The 19,649-nt window shown below is 51.5% G+C and overlaps 7 protein-coding genes across 7 annotated transcripts; 5 read left to right on the top strand and 2 right to left on the bottom strand.

Annotated features, from left to right (window-relative positions):
• Positions 1–758: 758 nt before the first annotated feature.
• SEPMUDRAFT_151476 (uncharacterized protein) lies at positions 759–2,012 on the top strand. Its single transcript, XM_016906840.1, has one exon. The coding sequence runs from the start codon at positions 998–1,000 to the stop codon at positions 1,706–1,708; it is 711 nt and encodes a 236-aa protein (XP_016757591.1). The 5' UTR covers positions 759–997; the 3' UTR covers positions 1,709–2,012.
• Positions 2,013–3,410: 1,398 nt separating this feature from the next.
• Positions 3,411–6,201, top strand: SEPMUDRAFT_72195 (serine/threonine-protein kinase ppk14). The gene is made up of 4 exons (XM_016909975.1): positions 3,411–4,608; positions 4,663–4,962; positions 5,013–5,421; positions 5,475–6,201. Exons 1-4 carry the CDS (start codon positions 3,669–3,671, stop codon positions 5,884–5,886), a joined length of 2,061 nt encoding a protein of 686 aa, XP_016757590.1. The 5' UTR covers positions 3,411–3,668; the 3' UTR covers positions 5,887–6,201.
• Positions 6,202–6,476: 275 nt separating this feature from the next.
• On the top strand, positions 6,477–6,952 carry SEPMUDRAFT_120322 (DASH_Dad3-domain-containing protein; the record flags this gene model as incomplete). The annotated part of the gene is made up of 2 exons (XM_016901593.1): positions 6,477–6,581; positions 6,776–6,952. 2 exons carry the CDS (start codon positions 6,477–6,479, stop codon positions 6,950–6,952), a joined length of 282 nt encoding a protein of 93 aa, XP_016757589.1.
• A 1,403-nt stretch (positions 6,953–8,355) lies between these two features.
• Positions 8,356–11,020, bottom strand: SEPMUDRAFT_135859 (P-loop containing nucleoside triphosphate hydrolase protein; the record flags this gene model as incomplete). Its single annotated transcript, XM_016902735.1, has 1 exon — positions 8,356–11,020. The coding sequence occupies one exon, from the start codon at positions 11,018–11,020 to the stop codon at positions 8,678–8,680; it is 2,343 nt and encodes a 780-aa protein (XP_016757588.1). The 3' UTR covers positions 8,356–8,677.
• A 339-nt stretch (positions 11,021–11,359) lies between these two features.
• SEPMUDRAFT_92169 (Skb1 methyltransferase) lies at positions 11,360–13,881 on the top strand. Its single transcript, XM_016910580.1, has 3 exons — positions 11,360–12,032; positions 12,181–12,393; positions 12,441–13,881. The coding sequence occupies exons 1-3, from the start codon at positions 11,453–11,455 to the stop codon at positions 13,811–13,813; spliced, it is 2,166 nt and encodes a 721-aa protein (XP_016757587.1). The 5' UTR covers positions 11,360–11,452; the 3' UTR covers positions 13,814–13,881.
• Positions 13,882–15,465: 1,584 nt separating this feature from the next.
• SEPMUDRAFT_151473 (uncharacterized protein) lies at positions 15,466–16,077 on the top strand. The gene has a single exon (XM_016906839.1). It carries the CDS (start codon positions 15,809–15,811, stop codon positions 16,058–16,060), a length of 252 nt encoding a protein of 83 aa, XP_016757586.1. The 5' UTR covers positions 15,466–15,808; the 3' UTR covers positions 16,061–16,077.
• Positions 16,078–16,822: 745 nt separating this feature from the next.
• Positions 16,823–18,078, bottom strand: SEPMUDRAFT_120319 (uncharacterized protein; the record flags this gene model as incomplete). Its single annotated transcript, XM_016901592.1, has 2 exons — positions 16,823–17,714; positions 17,783–18,078. 2 exons carry the CDS (start codon positions 18,076–18,078, stop codon positions 16,823–16,825), a joined length of 1,188 nt encoding a protein of 395 aa, XP_016757585.1.
• Between the last annotated feature and the right edge of the window lie 1,571 nt (positions 18,079–19,649).

Genomic DNA, 19,649 nt, shown 5'->3' with positions numbered 1-19,649 from the left:
CAAGCTCTGCCGAATATTAGGCTCGTCAAACGATGACTTCAGCCCAGGATCTAATGTGCTGTCAGCACTCTCTTACACGACAAACGATGGGAAGAGTTCCAGTAGATAAGACATGATGCCGAGACTACTTTATTCCAATGTACCTACACAGGTTCCTCGCACATGGTGTGATATATGTCGTCCTGTCCCCCTCCCTCTCCGGAATATTTCAAGGCGATGAAAAAAAGAATTACGCTGATCATCACCACCTACCACCTCACCCATCAAGTCTACCTACCTACCTTAGGTACATTACTTACCTACCTACCTCCTAGGTAGCGGCCCCTCCAATACTTGGTTAGAAAGGTGGAGGGAGGGTACCTGTCACACAAGCTAGGTACAGTACTTACCTCCTTACTCTACCACCAACCAAAAAGAAAAGAAAAAAAGCGCCGAGCCCGGATGGGAGATGCAAGCAAGGGCTTACCTATTTTATGATTTTCGAAATTATTTCGCAGGTCACGTACACGTTTACAAATACACACACACAGACACACCTACCCTCCTCGATGGAAAAGTTGTGGTCGAATGTCTTTTTATCTTTTTTTCTGACCCATAGGTAGCTCGTGGAAGCTACCTAGACAGCACCGAAAGTCTAATCCGGGGAAAAAAAAGTGAGGACAAATCTATTAAAGAGCATAGATTCTGTGGAACGGATGGATGGTAATGATGAAGCTTACAGGCATATACTCTGAAGGTACCTTCAAAAATAATGAGGACAGGCTGGGGGGTGGGTATATGTCACTCGGTTTTCTGTGAACAAGAGAAACGTCGTACAGTTTTGTTCTCGCATCGAAACATCAGCACTTTCTTGCAGAAGAAGAAGAAGAACAACACCATCTTACCTTGCTCTCCCCCACGAAGAACTTGGAACTCGAAGTTAGACTGCTACAAGAGATCCGGACCTGATTAGTTTTGAGCGAAAGAGTTGCACCTTTCCACCACCACAACAACAACGATGTCGCAACAAACACAACAACAAGAAGACCACGAAGGACGAGGCCGTCGTCCTGTCTCTCGAAAGGCTCTTAATGCCATCGAACAAGCTCTTGATCAGATCGAAGCTACTTCGGCTGCAGAAACGGCCGAAGATTCCGACGGACCACCCACACCTGCCTACTCCTGGATTCTGCCTAGCAGTACATCAGCAGCAATTCGCGCCACCAGCCCTTCCACAGCTTCTTCGGCCACAAGTTCATCAGCAGATTCGGGCGATGTCGACGTTCGACGATCCGAAGCAGACGACCGTATGCGAATCGGTTTTGAAGTTCCTCGCGACGAGAGCGGCCAGCGAGCTTCCTGGATCAATCATCACCAGGGTGGTGTGAAACTCTCCACGTGGAGTTGGCTTGCTGATGTCGAGGCGCAGCAGCCGTCGCCAGAAGATCGCAGAAAGAGAATTGCGAATGCTAGAATGGCGCTCTTGAGAAAACAGAGAGGTCGCGAAGTTGGATATGGAACTTCGAATACTCCGGGGGAGGTGTATGGCGACACGCTGGGGAAGGGAAAGTGGTTTTCTGTGGTTGCGGAGGTTTATGAGACGGAGGCGGATGATGCTGATGATGGGGTGGATGCTTGCAGGGATTGTGGAAACCCGTGGCAGGCGGGATTGTTAACGTTGGTCGTGCTGTGCTTGCTTGCGATGGCCTTGTGGGTAGCTCTGCCTTAGTACCCGCTGACCGGGTGTGGATATGCGGGTCGATATGCTTTATTTTGGATGGCTCAGCGCGAGGAGAACCAGACGCTCGTAGAGTACATACATGTATGCATTGTGAAAGTTTTGTTGGAAGCTTAGCTGTGTGATCAGGTCGTCTTGTAGCTCGTCATCTTGTAGCCTGATGAATGCGCTGTGATTACTCGTGTTGTAAAGACTACCGCCAAGAGGTGCCGCCCTCGAGACTGGTCCGGAGCAGGAGACAATTTCACCTGCTGCTCATCCAATGTTTGCCCGGTCTAGGTATGCCGTGAGTCTCATCGCTGACTCGGCCTTCTGAATGAGTTATGCATGCCCGCATGATCTTTGACGTTCATCTCTGTTGAGGTCGTCATGCGAGATCTCGCACGTTCTACAGTGGCCAAGTTGTGACGATATCGGACAATCGGACATCCGAAGATCGGACGTCTTGCCACGAGGCTTCATCTCTCGGCTTGTTGAGCTTGTTTCAAGGTGAGGTAGGAAGAGGTTTCAACTTTCCAGGAGAACTAAAATAGAGCCACGGAATACCTACCGTACCTAGTATACACGGTGACAGCGACGGGTATCAGCATAATGACAGCATTGACACCGATCTGGCGTGCTCGTTCCTAATCCCATCTGTCGGGAATTGTTTCCAACATCAGGCTTATGCCGGCTGTATGTCTTGTAGTCAGTATTCAGTGGTCCTGTTTTCCAGCACATCACGCACTCGCAACTACAGGGACTGACTGGACAGCGTGCCTCGGATCTCAATCTTATATGAGAGCAAGTACCTGGTAGAAGGTAATAGCAGCAGCAGGGCAAGTGGCGAGTACACGTGAAGCATACATGTTAAGACAGTTAAGTTTAGGAGAAAGCCGAGTGTTTGGACACTTTGGGGCTCTTGAGTTCATGCGATCCCTGCGGTTGCATTGTGCACCTTCCCGCCCCGCCTCTCGCTTTGTGCAGACTGCAGAGGAACTAGAACGAACTACTGCTTTGTCGCGCATCCTGTCGATTACCAACGTCGAGGCTGAGAGGCGCAGCAAAATGCACTCTCTGTCCGAGGATGTGTGTGGATGGGTTAGAAGCCGATCAGGACCCTGCCGCATCTCCGATCGAGACTCTCCGATGTTGTGCCACAGCTGTGGTAGGTCGATTGTGCTCCAATCATGTGAAGTGAATCGTTACCTCACTGACAGTGAGTGAATCGACGTTGCGCGAGGGTCATTGACCGGCTCCGGATCGGAATTGCAAATACTTGTATCTAGGGTACCTGTACCTGTCGTTCGAGGAGGTAGTAGGCAGCTTGCGGACAGAGAAGGAGAAGATGAAGAAGTAATCATGCTGTACCAAACAGAAAGTGGGCCAGGTCTCAGACGGTGGAACGGGCTTTGGACCCACAAATATCGATCCGACTCCCAGAACTGCGAGCCAGAAGCCTGTCTGGACCTGCCCTGCCGAGCTGCTTGTCGGTCACTCGGTCTGTGGGTGAGCTGGAGTGTCTCTGCCTATGCACACTGCCGTAGGAGGGAGCTCCTGACCTTGTTGATTTGTTCCTCCCCATCTTCAACAGCGACTGCTGGATCCATCTCTTCCTCTCCTCCCGTCTGCACTCCCCCGCCCAGTAGTTGCGGCAACGCTCACTGCTGTTGCTCTACCTTTCCTCCTACCTACCTTACCTAATTGTGCCACCATCACCTCATCCCACACCTCACTCCACTGCTTGCGCACACAGCCACCTCGCGCTAGAATAACAGCATTAGCCGAAGCACCACCACACACACGGATAGGGCGCGGGAGCTCGCGGTCCCCACTCCTTGGCCTTCCACGACTCCGCTGACATATCATCGGCTCTCCCTATACCATACTACACCACACCACACCACGCCACACTCGGACTGCTCTGTACGGCAGCGGGAGTGAGCGAGTACATGTTCGGTACGGCAATGGCATGACGGCTCTCACAGCCTCGCGACAAAACTCGCCCAGCATGCCCTCCGCCTCCTCCGAGACTGGCAGCACGAAGCGGGTCTTCAGCAGCGCCAGCAAGCACTCGGCCAACGGATCCCACACCACCGGCCAGAAGATCAAGAACTTTTTCCGCCTTCCCAGCAAGACGCATAATAGCAATGCCTCCGACTCGGAAAAGGCGTCTCTAGGTGACGGGCAGCACGATGGGGCCCGCACACCTCAGTCGACCACGAACAACAAAAGCAGTCTGCGGAGCAGCCGCTTCTTGCCTCATATCGGTCGGAGTAGGAGCACAACCGTGGCGAGTGAAGGAAATCCACTCGATGACGGGATGAGTCCCACAGCGCACGCCAATCCATACTTCCAACACCAGGGCCCGCCAGCACTGCGCCACCATGACGATAACAGCATTCCGCCCTCCCCTCCTGATACACCGCAGATGTCGAGGAAAATGTCACCGGGAACTGCTCAAAAGGACGCCAATGGCACAAGCGGGAAAGAGGAGTTGGCAAGGAAGCTACGCAGAGTTGCGAGTGCTCCTAATGCCCAGGGACTCTTCAGCAAGGGCAAGGGAGGCAGCGGAGACAGCAGGCCAGAGACAGCGGAGGATTCGGATACGCCGCTGCCGAAGATGAACGGCATCGCCTCTCATAGCAATGCCAGTGCTTTGAGCATGGTAGAGACAGTTCCCTCGAACGGCGACCTACTCCCCGTGCCTGGCATCAATGGCGCCATCACTCCTGGCAAGCTACACAACAGCATCGCCTTCAGAAGGACCTATAGTAGTAACAGTATCAAGGTCCGGACTGTGGAGGTCGGACCCAGCAGCTTTGACAAGATCAAGCTCATCGGCAAAGGTGATGTGGGTAAAGTGTATCTGGTCAGGGAGAAGAAGAGCGCCAGATTATATGCTATGAAGGGTGAGTGCGAAGGCATCGGTGGTCGTACGTTGAAGGAGTACTAATTCTCTGCAGTCCTTTCGAAGAAGGAGATGATCAAGCGCAACAAGATCAAGCGCGCGCTCGCTGAACAGGAAATCCTGGCAACGAGTAATCACCCATTTATTGTAACATTGTACCACTCCTTCCAGTCCGAGGATCATCTATACCTTTGCATGGAGTATTGCAGCGGAGGAGAGTTCTTCCGAGCCTTGCAAACGCGCCCGAACAAGTGTGTCGATGAGGACGCGGCACGATTCTATGCAGCTGAAGTCACTGCTGCGCTGGAGTACTTGCACCTGATGGGATTCATTTACAGAGATTTGAAACCTGAGAGTGAGTAGCCAAGGAATCTCGCAATTGATTCGAGAACTAATGAGTGGTAGATATCCTTTTGCATCAATCTGGGCACATAATGCTTAGCGACTTCGATTTGTCCAAGCAATCAGATCCAGGTGGAGGACCAGTTATGATCATGGGCGGTGGCCGAGGCGCCAGTGGCGGCATCTCCAGTCGCCCGGACCCCAGCAACATGCCCACGATCGACACGAAGAGCTGCATTGCCAATTTCCGTACAAACTCATTTGTCGGTACGGAAGAGTACATTGCACCAGAAGTGATTAAAGGTTGCGGACATACGAGTGCAGTGGATTGGTGGACGCTCGGCATCCTGATCTACGAGATGCTGTTCGGAACAACACCTTTTAAGGGCAAGAACAGGAACGCTACCTTTGCGAATATTCTTCGCGATGAAGTGCCATTCCCAGAAGGCTCTGGGTCGCAGACTACCTCCAAGTAAGCTTCATCTCTCATTTACGTATGCCGCATCGTGCTAACCCTGCTGCTAGTCTCTGCAAGTCTTTGATCCGTAAACTTTTGATCAAGGATGAACTACGCCGCCTAGGCTCTCGTGCTGGCGCCTCTGATGTCAAGGCGCATCCTTTCTTTCGCACAACTACATGGGCGTTACTGCGACACTCGAAACCTCCCATTATTCCAAATCAAGGCCGTGGTGTGGATACTGTCAACTTCAGGAATGTGAAGGAGTCTCACAGTATAGACTTGGGTAGTGGACCTGCGGGTCCGAACAAAGGCTTCGGTGTAGCTGCGAGCAAGATGAAGGGTGTGCCTCTGGATTCTGGACTCGAAACTCCAGGTGGAGAGATTGCAGATCCATTCGAGGAGTTCAACAGTGTGACCTTGCACCACGAAGGAGACGAATCGCATCATCAGCACGAAGAGTCCAATGGCCATCGGTAACCTTGGCGCTCGCAGACCATGTGCACGCGAACACATGGACTGGCCGGAACGAGGTCGACCATCACAAACATGCTTATTGATAGCATGATAGCATTCATAGAGCTGAGAGATGGGCGTTTGTGGAGCCATCGACTCCCGGATAATGTAAATATTGCATACGGATAGGAGTTTGGGCAGGCTGCATTGGAATGAATTGTGGATGCAAGACTACTGGTCAGGCCCAGCAGCAGGACCGAAAAGTGAGCTGCTCTGAACAGTGCTATTGATGAATGATGCGAATGAAAGTAGTCTATATCACTTGATTTTGTTCTGTCTCTTGGTCGCATACATGATGTATCTCATACTTATCTGATCCTCTCGTCTCATCACGGTTTCACGTGTTCTTGCTTGCGCAATTGCAAACGCCAAGAAAAACGCGACCTCAGTCTTCCAGGCAGCTTTCGAACGCGACTTACATACAGTACCTAAAGCCACCACCTCACTCACCAATTGGAAGTACCCGACACAACCGAAGACAACAACCGCAAATTTCCAAGGCATCAAAAAAACCAAAGATTACCTGTACCTCTCTCTACATACCTACCACTCGAATGGACGACTTCCGCCCCAGCTCATCCACCGCTCACCATCATCCCCACCCCGAAGAACTCCTCTCTCCCCTCGAGCAAGAAGTCCTTGACGAATACGCCAAACTCGTGGGTAATTTAGACGACGTATTTCTCTCCCTTTCCTTTTCTTTCCTTTCCTCCGTTTTCTTCAACCTACCTACTTACTTACTTAGCTACTTTACTTGTCTCTCCCGATCCGTTTGGTTCTCTTGCGTTTTCTTTTCTGCACTTTTTTTTTGGCCTCTCACTGACAGAAAAATGTTATTATGATGAAACTCTAGTTGGCTGCAGTCCTCAATGATCTCGCAGCGAAACCTTCGGCGGAAATTTTGGATTCTTTGAGGGGATTGGAGAGGAAAACGACGACGGTGTTTACGCTGTTGAAAGCGAGTGTGTATTCGATTGTTTTGCAGCAGGAAATTGCGGATGGGGATGCCGATGCGGAGGGGGGGATGTGATTTGAGTGTGGAGCGGGAGGGAGAGAGTGTGTAGGTAGTAAAGAAAAAGGAAGGAGGGAGAATTTGAGGAAACTGAGATTGAGGTGTTGGTGAGTTTTTGTTTTTCAAAAGACGACGACTTTTAGCGATCGCTGTGGGATTCTAACTTCTTTTTTTTTTCTCTCTCTTGGGATAGTAGATGTGTGGATTAGCGAGGTGTTTGCCGAACTTTGCGTGTACACCTTGAGAAAGATAAAATGCTTTGTATGCAGAGTGATGATGTCGTACGAGATACTACCCTACCTTAGTACAGCGAAGAGTTGGAGTAAACCTGGTATGGAGTTGACTATCCTAGCTCCAAAAACCTACTAGGTAGGGTACTAGCTACTATTTTCCTAGTATAACTCTCTGCCTTAGACGATGAAGCCGGGTATCTTTGTGAGAAGCTTATATGTACTCGACAGGCAGACAGGACTGCGAATGGCGTCAAAACAGAAGAACCTCACCTGGTGACCGATCGAATTGCTTTCCGCCGAGGACTGCGCTTCTTCCAAGCCTACCTAGGTAGGTACATGTATCACATCTTGAGACACGCCTGAGTCACAGTCGCGAGAACGTTTCGACATGTTGGGCTCTTGTGAATACACATTATTACATCGATGGCTCAACATTCCTTCATCTGCTGCCAGACAAGTCTAAACAAGTTTTCATCATACGGCTCATAAGAACCACCAAGGCACTACAAAGAAATCAAGTAGTGCTTTTCGGTTACGTTGCCCTCATATCAGCAAAAGTGGAAAGTGTTCTGTTGTACGGACATGTTTAGTAACGCTAGCGCTCACCGCAAGTGCCCAAATTCGAATTCGAATTCGAGCTGTGAAGAGAGCACGATCGAAAACTCATTTCACGGCGGCTTCTACCTTCTAGGTACTCACCATCGCTCTTCCGCGTCATGAGCTTTCATGGCCGATGCGACTACCTACCTAGTTACCTAGTAGACTTGCTCCTCTGGGCGACACACATATAGCACCTCGCCACGACCCTTCTCTCGACCCGCATGACGCATTTCTCAAAAATTCCGATACTTCCACGGACAGATTGTAGTCTCTCGCAGCGGGAAAGTGATATTGGCAATTACATCTGTTGCCAAATGCACATGTGGGCAAATCTTGATTCAGTTTTCGAGATTATTCTACGTATAGCAGGCTGGGAACGGGAGAGTGTTTATAAGTATTGGTAGGGTGGCAAGATATGTTTGCTGTTGGAATTTTAAATTACGGCGTTGAACGGGAGGTAGTGAAGGGACTAGCATTTGCTTTGCTTTGCTTTGCTTTGCTGTGGGGGTGGGGGTTGGCCTCGTTCGTTCTAGCTGCTGTCTACTGTTTTGCAGGAGTCTCAGAGCAGATCAATCAGTCAGGCGCAGTGGCAGTGTCAGCACGAACGATAGCAAAGGTTATCATTTTTCGGATTTTCTACAGGATCTTTGCTGCGCGCGGCAGCAGATGCAATGCGATTTCCATGCGATCGAATTTATTCGCTTTGGCGGCCTTCTTTTGTACAAAAATGCAGCTGGTCGCAGTGGAGAGAAATCAGATAGGCGAGACTCGTGAGCACGACGACGTCGCGGGGACAGCGACCGTATGCATTCGGCTGGGCTTTCTATACTTTTATGCCTTGATGGCGACTATGCGTGTCCGACTCTTTCTGGTAGTCTGCTAGTCAAACGCTTTGGGTTGCGACACAGGTTCAACGACGATTCATCTCGTTCCGCCTCGACATCTTCTGTGCCACTCTCCTTAGACTCGATTGCACCTCGCCTTTCGGAAATGAATCGATATCGTAGTAGTTGGGCGCAATGTCCAGCAGCCACTCCGGCTTCACGGCAGTCACTGTTCGAATGTAGTTCTTGCTAGTGAGCACGAATTCGTTGTACAAGACCCACTCGCTGTCTTGTCCAAGCACCGTCGATGGATGCAGCAAGACGGATTGACTGTCCTTGACAGTGACGTACGTCTTGCCAGACGTATCTTTCTTGGCGACCTGCATGAAGAAACCTGTGCACAGTGCTTTGCGGATGTTGGTGTAGTAGTCCTTGTTGTCGAAAGGTGTGCTGACAAGCTCAATTTCTTCGCGCTCCATGATACGCTTCAGCTGCATGCGCACGTTGTCACACTGCTGGAGAGCGCGGTAGGACAGGTAGTGATCGTGGCACCACTGCTTAGGGTTCTCTTGCGCATCCGGACCCTTGAAGGCGTGGTACACATTGAGCATTGTCAAGTGATCTCCTTCTTCGTGAGAGAACATCTGCTTCATCTCATCTGCCTGCTTTCGCTTCGCTGCAGGGCGGGTGAACACTTGTGGGACGCTCAACAAGGCAGTCATTGACAAGATCTCGTTCGAGCAGTAGAATTCAGGCGAGCTGATGAGCATGACTGCAAGAGATGGATCCAGGGGGAAATCCGAGGCAAGCTTCCCAAGTGCCGTGAGTTCACCTTCGTCGTCCAAACAGGCGAGATAATTCAGCTCTTCCAACGCACGCATCAATGTTTCTGGTGCGGGTGGGTCCATAAGATCAAAGTGCACCAAATCGTCGATGCCAAGCTTCTTCAGCTCAAGAACGGTACTGGCCAAATTTGAGCGCAGGATCTCTGGGTACGACTGCTCAATAAGTTCCTTTCTGAACGCTTGCTCGGTATACAGTCGAAAGCACTTGCCAGGCCTCGTACGTCCAGCACGACCGGCTCGTTGCTGTGCCGATGCTTTACTGATCGGAGAGACTAGAAGCGACTCAATTCTAATCCGCGGGTTGTAGACCTTCTGCTTGCTGAATCCAGGATCGACTACGTAGACGATACCGTCGATAGTAAGAGATGTCTCAGCAATGTTAGTAGATACAATAACTTTGCGACCTGGCTTTCCGCCTGGTTGATATGGAGGCGGCGCGGGCTCAAAGATTCTTTGCTGGTGGGCCGGCGGGAGGGAGCCATAAAGTGGATAGACCTTCAATGGTCCAGCACCGGCCTCCCGTATCATCTCATCGGCCTCCATGCTGATCTTACGACATACGTCTTCAATCTCTTCTTCTCCTGTCAGGAACAATAGTACGTCTCCTTCAGGTTCTGTTGCGTGGATTTGCAGTACTGTTCGTAATGCCGCTTCAACATAATCTCGCTCCGGCTCCGGCGTGTAGAAGATCTCTACAGGATGTGTTCGTCCAGGCACAGCCAGCAGCGGTGCATCTGTCACCTTTTTAGGATCTTGGGGGTCAGCAGGCACAGCAAAGTACTTTTGGAACTTTTGCGCATCAAGTGTGGCCGACATGATGATGATTTTTAGGTCAGGCCTCCTGAGAACGACTTCCTTCAAGAGCCCCATCAAGATATCTGTAGCCAGTGTCCTCTCGTGAGCCTCATCGAGAATGATGCAACTGTATCGCTTCAGATCGTGGTCGTTCATGGCCTCTCTGAGCAGCATTCCATCGGTCATGTACTTGAGGATGGTTTTCGGACTCGTTTTGTCTTCGAATCGAATGCTGTAACCCACTTCCTCGCCCAGCCTCACATCCAGTTCTTGCGCCACACGCTCTGCAACAGACATGGCAGCAACACGACGTGGCTGTGTGCAAGCGACCATCTTGCCTTGCAATTGTGGAAGGTCATCGTACAGCACGTACTGGGGAATCTGCGTAGTCTTTCCAGAACCCGTCTCTCCAACGAACACCAGAATCTGTGCCTTATGGAACATGTCCAAGAACTCTTGCCGCTGCGCATTCACAGGCAGATCTCGCCGGGTTTTGAGGATGCCAAAGTAGCGCTGACTGAGCGGATATCCCGTGAACGGGTTGTTGGGTCCATCTTCAGCAGCCCGTGCCATCGTCGCCGTCGTCTTGTGCCGCCTCCATTTCGTCAAATCACTCCCGCCGTCACCGTCGCCGCCAGTCGAACTGTGGCCATTCGCGCCACCATTGAGTGTAACGCCGCTCGAGGAATCGCTTTCGTTGTATATGTGCGCCAGATATGGGTTCTCGCGGTCGTCTGACGTCTTTACTCGCTTGAAGCGCGACTTGCGGGGCTTCTCGTCTTCGGCCATGGTCTGATGGGCGGTATCAAATCTGGAGATGCTGTTGTGTTGAGAGGTGCACACCAAAAGTCGGGGCAAGAAAAGTTATGTTTCGCGGTCGCTCCTACCGCTTGTAGCTGAGTCAGGATTGGCTAGTACAAACCTTAAAATATTCAATAATTTATTTCTGCGAGGCAGTATCGTAGGACTATCAGCAATTCCACTTTCCTGGCCTTGACATTGACATTGCAGGAACATTTGAACGCACGAATATCGAGAGAGCGATAACGGCGAGAGGAACAGAAGAGGTTTTTAACGGCTGAACGAATGGCAGACCCCGACCAGGCTCCGGCATCACCGCCAGAGCTTCCAACGACAATCTACATTGCCCACCATGAATCGCAAAGAAGTGCTGTGGTGACTCCCGATTTCCTTGGTAATGCGCACTCGTCTGGCTACGACATGGTCACGGCACCTCTCACGACGTCTCGCTTTCAATCGCGGGTGTTGACCCGGCTTCAAGGCTATGTGGAAGAAGTAAAGACGGCCAAGAATGCCGAAGATGTGCCACTTCCTACCATCTCTCCACTGACCCCGGACGACACCGACCTGGGCCCAGACGAGAGCAACATAGCCATTATCGGGGTCGTCAGTCCTTGGATCGACCTCGGCTCACCAGATCCGCTGATTGCTCACGTCAGCAGGCAAGTCTTCAGCTTAGAGGTTGCCTTTGCTGCATTTGTTGGCATAGGCAATGTGCTGGTCCACGGGCCCATCGAAGGATCCGATCAGGTACAGTATGCCCGCGCAATCCTCGAAGGACTTGGGCTGGGCCCATATATTCAGCTGCAAATCCTTCTGCCAATGAATGGAGAATTGGAGCTTGAAGGAGCAGATGGTGCACATCTGTCCGAGCTGGCACGGGAGAAGTACTTGCCTGTGCCTAGCGAAGAGGATGATGCGGAGCCTGAGCTGTTCGCAAGTTGGGACACCTGGGACACGATCCGGACAATGTCTCAGTACAGCAATAAGCTGACAGTAGGTATGTGCGATGCCTTTTTACTCTATACTTTTCTTTCCTTCTTCCATCCGTCACTTCTCTTATGTATCTTCATTTCGGACCCCTTATCAAGTATGCTCAACCATACTTTGCTTGCCATGCAATGCATAGTGATCGCTAATTATTATAGCCCTGGAACTTCCACGCCACCTCCCTGACCTCAAACTACAGTCCAGATGGTTTTCGGAGCCAGTACGATCGCTTGTGTTGCCAAGAACGAGCTTTCTCCGCAACCAAAGTGGATATCCCGTTCTGGATAAGGCACATCAGCAACTGCTTTCTCGCTTCTTGCGCCTCAAGTTTGCGCCGTGGGTACTGCTAGCCGATGTAGACCCCATCGAAGGTGCGCACACACTCAAAACTTGCCTACGTATACACTAACCTTCTCAGCCCCTGACGGCACGCGAAATAGCCAGTCTGTCACAGAGCCGACACCCGCAGAGTCTGCATTGGCGGTGTCGAAGGGCAAACCAGCAGATCCTGTAGCTCACCTTCGATATGTGAGGCGTCTACAGCAGACGCAACCTGCGCGACCTGCGGTAGAATGCTTCGGTCAAGGTTACCAAGATTACGTCCAATCGCCACTTCAGCCTCTCACTGACAATCTGGAGTCCGTGACATATGAAGTCTTTGAAAAGGATCCAGTCAAATACGAATGGTACGAGCGTGCTGTTGCGGCAGCACTCAAGGACATTCGAGGGAAGCTTGGGGAAGACCAGAGACCCATTGTTTGCGCTGTAGCCGGGGCTGGAAGAGGTCCACTGGTGACACGCGTCCTTCGCGCCAGCAAGTCTACTGGCATCTCGATCGTGCCTTGCGCAGTGGAGAAAAACCCAAATGCCCACGTTCTCATTCAGCGACGAAACGCTACCGATCCATTATGGAACGGACAGGTGCTGGTGTACAAATCTGATATGCGCAGCTGGCCAGGTCCTACCATCCACGGCCAAGTCCACAAGGTCGACATACTCGTTTCGGAACTGCTAGGCTCCTTTGCCGACAATGAGCTGTCGCCGGAGTGTCTTGACGGCGTGCAACATGTTCTCCACCAGGGCCACGGAGTGAACATTCCACAATCGTACAGCGCACACTTCACCCCAATTGCGACACCACGTCTATACAGCGATCTCCTCGGCCGCAGCGGAGATGACAAATGGGAGCTCCCAGCAGTCATCATGCTACACCAATACGACGATCTGTGCCGTATCAACGGAGGTTCAGGGCAGATGCAGTCAACCGTCTTCCCAGAATTGACGCCGAACGTCCAAGACGCATGGCTCTTTTCCCATCCTCTTCCGCCCGCAATCCTCGGCCAAGCCGAGAAACGCGCTGGCGGCACTCTTGACGCTGGTGGCTTCACTGGCGGCGACGGCAAGAATGAGCATAACGTCCGCTCCTGTCACGCGACATTCATTGCTGAAAATCGCGGTGTCTGCCATGGACTAGCAGGCTACTTTGAGACTGTTCTGTATACGCCGCAAGATGAAGATGCTGTGTCGATTGAGCTGAGTACAAACCCGCTGACGATGGATCAAAAGAGCAAGGACATGATCTCTTGGTTTCCCATTTTCTTTCCACTCAAGACGCCTCTGTGTGTTCCCGATGGCGGAGAAATCGAGGTCTGGATGTGGAGACAGACGGACGATAGGAAGGTGTGGTACGAATGGAGTGTGGAAGTCCATGCAAAGGGCGAAGGCAAACGGAGGAATAAGGTTGGGGCAAGTGTCCTGCATTCAAGTCGGAAGAATGGGTGTTTGATGTAGCCAGCTCCCGCAAGTCGAGGAGTTCGTAGCAAGCGCCATTTTGAGTAGTACTAGATACAACATGCCAGAGGTATGTAAGCATCTTCTCTACCAGGCAAGCTAGTGCTTGGCGATCGAGTGGTCGGTATGGAACGAATGAATGTGCTCACTCCACTGCTCAGTACCTTAGTCATCCCGTCAAGAAGCTTGCCCAATCACAGTGAGACACATTTTGACGCGTGAGGCCCGTGGGTCAAGTTTCAACAGCATCAAACAACAAAGTTGTATATCGCATACCACCCCTTTTTCGGCTAAATAGAACCAATGACTGATATTAAACATACTCAGTCCAAGCAAGCCAAACCGAGTCGCTCAACGCGCTGATGAGCCCGAATGATGCACCAAGCACTCCAGAGGAGCGAAGATTCTACCCCTCCTCTGCAGCCTGCGGTAAGGTTAGCATGTATCTTGTCGCAATTTCATATACCAGTGTGCTTATTCCACGCGAGTCCTTCTCTGCTCTTCTACTGAAGTTGGCGGATTCTTCTCCATGGCATATCGTCATCATCCTCACGCTGGTCAAGTTGCAAGCTGCTTCTTGGCACGACAATAATAGCAGAGCCACCTTGGCATCCAGTGGCTATGCGGTATGCCATGTGACGAGGGGGAGCAAATCTGGTTCAAGAAGTCCTTTCACAGAGTGATATATGTAGATCGAAGATGGGGGGCGCAGTACAGCAAGAGGTAGCGCTCATTCATTCCCCGTGATTACCCCTAATCCGAAAAGTGCCACTACTCAACCTTCACGTCGAGATTCCAGACTCGCCGATTGAATACAGGAGCTGCCCTGTACACTCGGCGAGCAGGACTTCCAAGACTTCACCCCCCAAGCTGGGATCAGGACTGGGATGTTCCCCTAACCCTAGACGTCGAGTTTGCTTGAAGAAAAGTCTCTACTTGGCCCACTTCATCGCTCTTCACACCGTCAACTTTCCATTTCGCTCTTGATATAAACTATTGAGCCTACCTCACTCCCCAACCCGGCCATCAGTCTTCCCAAGCAAGTAGAGCTTATGCGTTATTCTACCCTTGCAGCTTCTCAACTGCAGGTTACCACCGCAACCACAGTAAAAGCTATGTCGTCGCACGTAGACAATTACGCGGGACGAACGACCCGCTCAAATTCCCTCAAGCTACCACTGCCATTGGGAGCTTTCCGGCTCAGGGCGGTGAGATTATTACCACGACGCACAACACGAACTTCAACAACTACAAGCCGGACATCATCATGCAGCCCAACAACAGCACCGAGCAGGTCTCAAGGGTCATCAAATGCGTTGCCGCGCAAAACGGCACAGTCCAAACTAGCACGTTTGGTGGAGGTCATGGTGAGTGCATACCTCCTTATGCACGCGCTGGTTTCTCAGTCCGACTGACTTACACTCCCAGGCTATGCCACCTATGCTCTCAGCGGCCCCGATGGCTTCATGATTCTTGGACTACTCCAGCGATTACGCTGAAATGATTATTAACCAAGGAAGGAGCAAAAGACCCTGCAGGTTTCAACGGGTGCCAAGATGGGACCGCTCGCCGGGACCTTCGGTAAAGGAGGGCCTCGTGCTTACTCGCGGCACATGCTTATATGTTGACGTGGTTGGGTATGCACTAGATGGTGGTTGAGAACTTGAGGTCTCAGCTTGAGGGACGAGGGGTGGGCTGATGTATCACATCGTTGTGATCACCCTTGTCCACCCCACCGGAACGACTCGCGAACCCCTCTTGGTACAGACGTAGACTTGTGGGTGTGCACTGCGAGGTTCTGGGACCGAGCGACTTCGGTGTCGTTACAGACCTGGCGTTTGCTCTCAAGGATGCTCCAAGACAGCCTATGAACTGGAGGACGACCTCTGCGACCAGCGAGGCATATTCCGAAGTCGTGAGGACGATGAGCTACCCAGGCCTAAGTCATTCGATACCGGACTGACTCTCCTCGAATTCGAGCGTGTGACAACCTACATGGTTATGGAAAAAAAGGGGTCCAGCGATCATAGCGCGTGCCCACTTAGCGGTCAGCTCCTGGTAACAACACCTGGTCTGTGGTATTTCGAGAGCCTCATAGTGGCCGCCGAATCACGAATCGAAATATCCCAGCTCAAATATTGGAAGCAACCGGTATCCCCAGCTGAGTCTCAAGGCACCGACGAATCAATCTACTGGGAAACCGATTCGCACCAGCCAACGAAAGTCCCCTTCTACACACAATCTTGAACAGAACACAAAGCCCCCAGTTACAACGAGAAAGGCGCATCATCCAAATCACACGTTGTGCAAAAAGACTACATGTCTCGCAAAGTCAGACACGTCAACCTGTCTTCCATGGCCCAATCGCTCGAACGACACATCTCTCAACAACTGCATACATGGCAACCCATCTTTCGCAGTAGCCGGTCTACAGTATATCCTATAAAAGTCTGGCTCGGACTTCAGTCGAATGAATGTGGAAAATGGAGACAACCGGGGCGCCAAGGTAGGCTCTGGATATGGGCAGAGTTATCAAAGACGAACTTTGCTCGTCACGCAGCAGGTTTACAGTGTCGGGCAAGTATCAAGTGTCGTCAGCTTTCCACGGACGGTAGGGGCACTCTTGCTCGGAGGAGAATATAGCATTTCATTTCCTCCATTTCTATACACCTCCTTAGGTACGTACCTTGACTGCGTCTCAATGGGCTACCTATGTATTTCTCGCAGCTTCTTCGCGCATCTTTATCTTTTTTCATAATTTTTCTCTCGAGCATGAGAGACGTTTTTCTGTACAAAGAGAAGATGAGCAAAAACCCGACCGATTAAGTTCTCCACCCGAGCTCGAACATGATTGCCTTCCAGAGAACAGACTGAACAAAGTGTATCCTACCGCACGCGCAAATCGAACCCGTCTGCTCACAGACAAACATGAGTAAGCTATGCATCACCCCGTCGAGAGGAGGAGGGATACATCCCCCTTCCACCGACACAGGGGTAAGCAACTCCAAACTAGACACCCTTCAGAATCCCACCCGGATGCTCGAGCATCTCTCGATAAATCACACGATCGTCAATCGTGGCACCATCCCCGTTCTCGCACGTGAGCAAAAGTGCCTCACAAAGGGGATGAAACTTGGACTTCGCCGCGCGGCACTTCGATGTCTGTCGCAGCATTGGCACACAGAAAAGAGGGCCCTCTTGAGCTTCAGAAGCTTCCGACAGAGTCCCGTGCTGCAGTGACTGGGCGCTCTCAGTTCCTGATGCGATATGGGAGCCGGAGAGGGCATGAGTATACGTACTGGTCCTGTTTGATTGTTGGTCTGGCTGTGAGGAGACGAGGTTTCGAGTCGTCGGTGCTGGTGGGAGAAAGGTCTCGAGCTTGTTCTGGGTTGGCGCTGCATGGGGATCGACGTCTGCCATGACAGGTCGGGAACATGATGGTGGTTCGCGGTTCTGCGCGGTTGGAGATGAGCTGCGCACACCTGGAACCTCAAGGATGTCAGTGCCACGACTGGAGTGGCAAAGCACGGGGGTGAGTATGGGGGCTTCCATCATTTCTGCGTCCACCATCTGTGTCATATGGTGTCCCTCTGCGACGCCCAACTCTGCGTTGTCGTCGCGGTGCTGTTCATCATTCTCAACTCCTTCGTCATAGTAGCGGTCGAACGCGAACAGATCATCGTAGGAGAACTCCAAGCTGCTCTCGTCGGCAGTCATGTCGAGCTCCTCGTCTGATGATGGCACAAGCTCGACCGGGGACCTGTATTCAGCAAGCTTGATGGAATCCATGTTGGCATCAGGCCACATGTTTTCGAAGCGCACATACCGCTGTGTAATAGCGACGAATGGGGGGAGGGACAGAAGACTCGTAGCGTGTCCACTCCAGTCCATAACCAAGGATCTAACAAAGAGCGAAAGGTAAGCAATGGTCACAGCTGGCGCGTCTGTAAACGAGAATGCTCAGCTCACAAGTAGTCATCCATCTTTCGTGTCTTAATCACCCGCTTGTGCCATGCTTCGCGTCGTCCCCGTCTGTGGTACAAATCGAATGCGGGCGGTTGGTTAAAGAGACAAGCTCCTTGTTGGCAGAAGGTCCCCCACCAAGATTTACTGAAAGGTTCGTGATGGGTTTCCCAGATGCGTTGTGTCTCAAAATTCTGCAGCTGGACCTGTGAGAGCGCGATGTTCGCTCCCATCTCCGTAGACTGGTCATGGAGGGCTGGATATTCGAGGTTGAGGTCTGCTGGCATGATGAATGGGGCCATGATGTCTGATGTGTACCTTATACAAGCGCGCGTTGTGAGTCTCGTGTGGTAGAGAGAAGCTTGAATACATGTATGTAGTTGTCAACTGGGTCTCCATGACAGAGGCGCGTCGTTGCCATGACGCCCCCCTTTCGCGTTCGCTTCACTTGAGAAAGCGCAACCCACGCGCACGTAGGCATGAAGGGCTCTGCATCTGATCTTTCCCTTGAGAAGCCGCTTGCATGAGAGATGGTATACTACGTAGAATATAGCGTGAGTGTCAGCACTTCTGCGTGGAATCGCGTATTCCGTCTATTCGCGAGTTCAACGGAGGAATAGTGAAGCTACATTACGCGTGCAACTGTCGTCCATACAGGGGTGAACGCGTCGAGTGGACTTCACGTCAATAGCAGACCAGCTCAGTATCGCTGAGGGTGGGCTAGATACACATGTGCGTGCTGTCCACGCCATGATCGACTTGGAGCACCCTCGTGCAGAGACTGGCAGGTTTGCAAACCTGCTACTTGACTTGCTCGCATCATACGGGTGAAAGGGCCGGTAAGGAGCTTCTAAGCGACTCTCAGACCCTTTCTCCGTCCGGACATCACGAAGACGCCTCTAGTTGTCTGCAGGCAAAAGCTATCAGCGAAGGAGAGGCTTGCGGACCAAGAAGGAAAATTCTTGTGGCTGCGGCGATATCTCGATGAAGAGACCGGAAGGACGTTAGTGATTCCTAACGCTTGAATGCTAGGCTCTGCTTGCTGCTGGCTTCAGTTCACGATAATAACAATCATGAGGATGATTCTAACGTCGATAGAATGTACGCAGCACAAGAGGCTTGATAGATGGAGTCTAACAAGAGAGCCAAGACCGACTCGCAGGACAGCCGGCTGCAAGAGTCAAGGGGTAGGACGATCTGAAAGGACACTCGGAAGCCTCGGCGCGGATTAACCTCCGCTTCGGTTAATCTCCTATACTTCCTACCTACCTCCCTACGCTTGCGGAGGTATACTAGGCAATATGGATACTTACCTAATATACTAGGTACCTATATCCTATAGGCCTACCTAATATGTCCTACGGGCCTGCCCGTTGGTAGTACGGAATGCGTGCCAATCTCAATTTTTATATACGCGTACGTATATACGTGTATTCTATCTCTATCTCTATCTCTCTGTCTTCTTCTTCTCGGGCGTCTTCTTCCTCCCGGGCGTCTTCTTCTTCTCGGGCGTCTTCTTCTTCTTCTCGGGTCTCGTCTTCTTCTTAGGCGTCCTCTTCTTCTCGGGCGTCTTCTTCTTCTTCCTCCCGGGCGTTCTCTTCTTCTTCCTCCCGGGCGTTCTCTTCTTCTTCCTCCTGGGCGTTCTCTTCTTCTTCCTCCAGGACGTTCTCTTCTTCCCCGGCTTCCTACTTCCTAGGCATCTCTATCTCCATCTCCATCTCCATCTCCATCTCCATCTCCATCTCCATCTCCATCTCCATCTCCATCTCCATCTCCATCTCCATCTCCATCTCCATCTCCATCTCCATCTCCATCTCCATCTCCATCTCCATCTCCATCTCCATCTCCATCTCCATCTCCATCTCCATCTCCA

The sequence above is a fragment of the Sphaerulina musiva genome (assembly GCF_000320565.1).
Source record: "Sphaerulina musiva SO2202 unplaced genomic scaffold SEPMUscaffold_10, whole genome shotgun sequence".
Lineage (NCBI taxonomy): Eukaryota > Fungi > Ascomycota > Dothideomycetes > Mycosphaerellales > Mycosphaerellaceae > Sphaerulina > Sphaerulina musiva.
The sequence above is the reverse complement of the archived record's forward strand: the minus strand, read 5'-3'. Positions and strand labels throughout refer to the sequence as shown.

Coding starts and splice junctions, on each gene's coding strand:
- SEPMUDRAFT_151476 (XM_016906840.1), top strand. CDS start 998: ATGTCGCAACAAACACAACAACAAGAAGACCACGAAGGACGAGGCCGT.
- SEPMUDRAFT_72195 (XM_016909975.1), top strand. CDS start 3,669: ATGACGGCTCTCACAGCCTCGCGACAAAACTCGCCCAGCATGCCCTCC. Junction 4,609..4,662: donor CAGATTATATGCTATGAAGG/GTGAGTGCGAAG, acceptor AATTCTCTGCAG/TCCTTTCGAAGAAGGAGATG. Junction 5,422..5,474: donor GGGTCGCAGACTACCTCCAA/GTAAGCTTCATC, acceptor CCCTGCTGCTAG/TCTCTGCAAGTCTTTGATCC.
- SEPMUDRAFT_92169 (XM_016910580.1), top strand. CDS start 11,453: ATGGTCACGGCACCTCTCACGACGTCTCGCTTTCAATCGCGGGTGTTG. Junction 12,033..12,180: donor CAGCAATAAGCTGACAGTAG/GTATGTGCGATG, acceptor TAATTATTATAG/CCCTGGAACTTCCACGCCAC. Junction 12,394..12,440: donor CGATGTAGACCCCATCGAAG/GTGCGCACACAC, acceptor TAACCTTCTCAG/CCCCTGACGGCACGCGAAAT.
- SEPMUDRAFT_151473 (XM_016906839.1), top strand. CDS start 15,809: ATGGTTATGGAAAAAAAGGGGTCCAGCGATCATAGCGCGTGCCCACTT.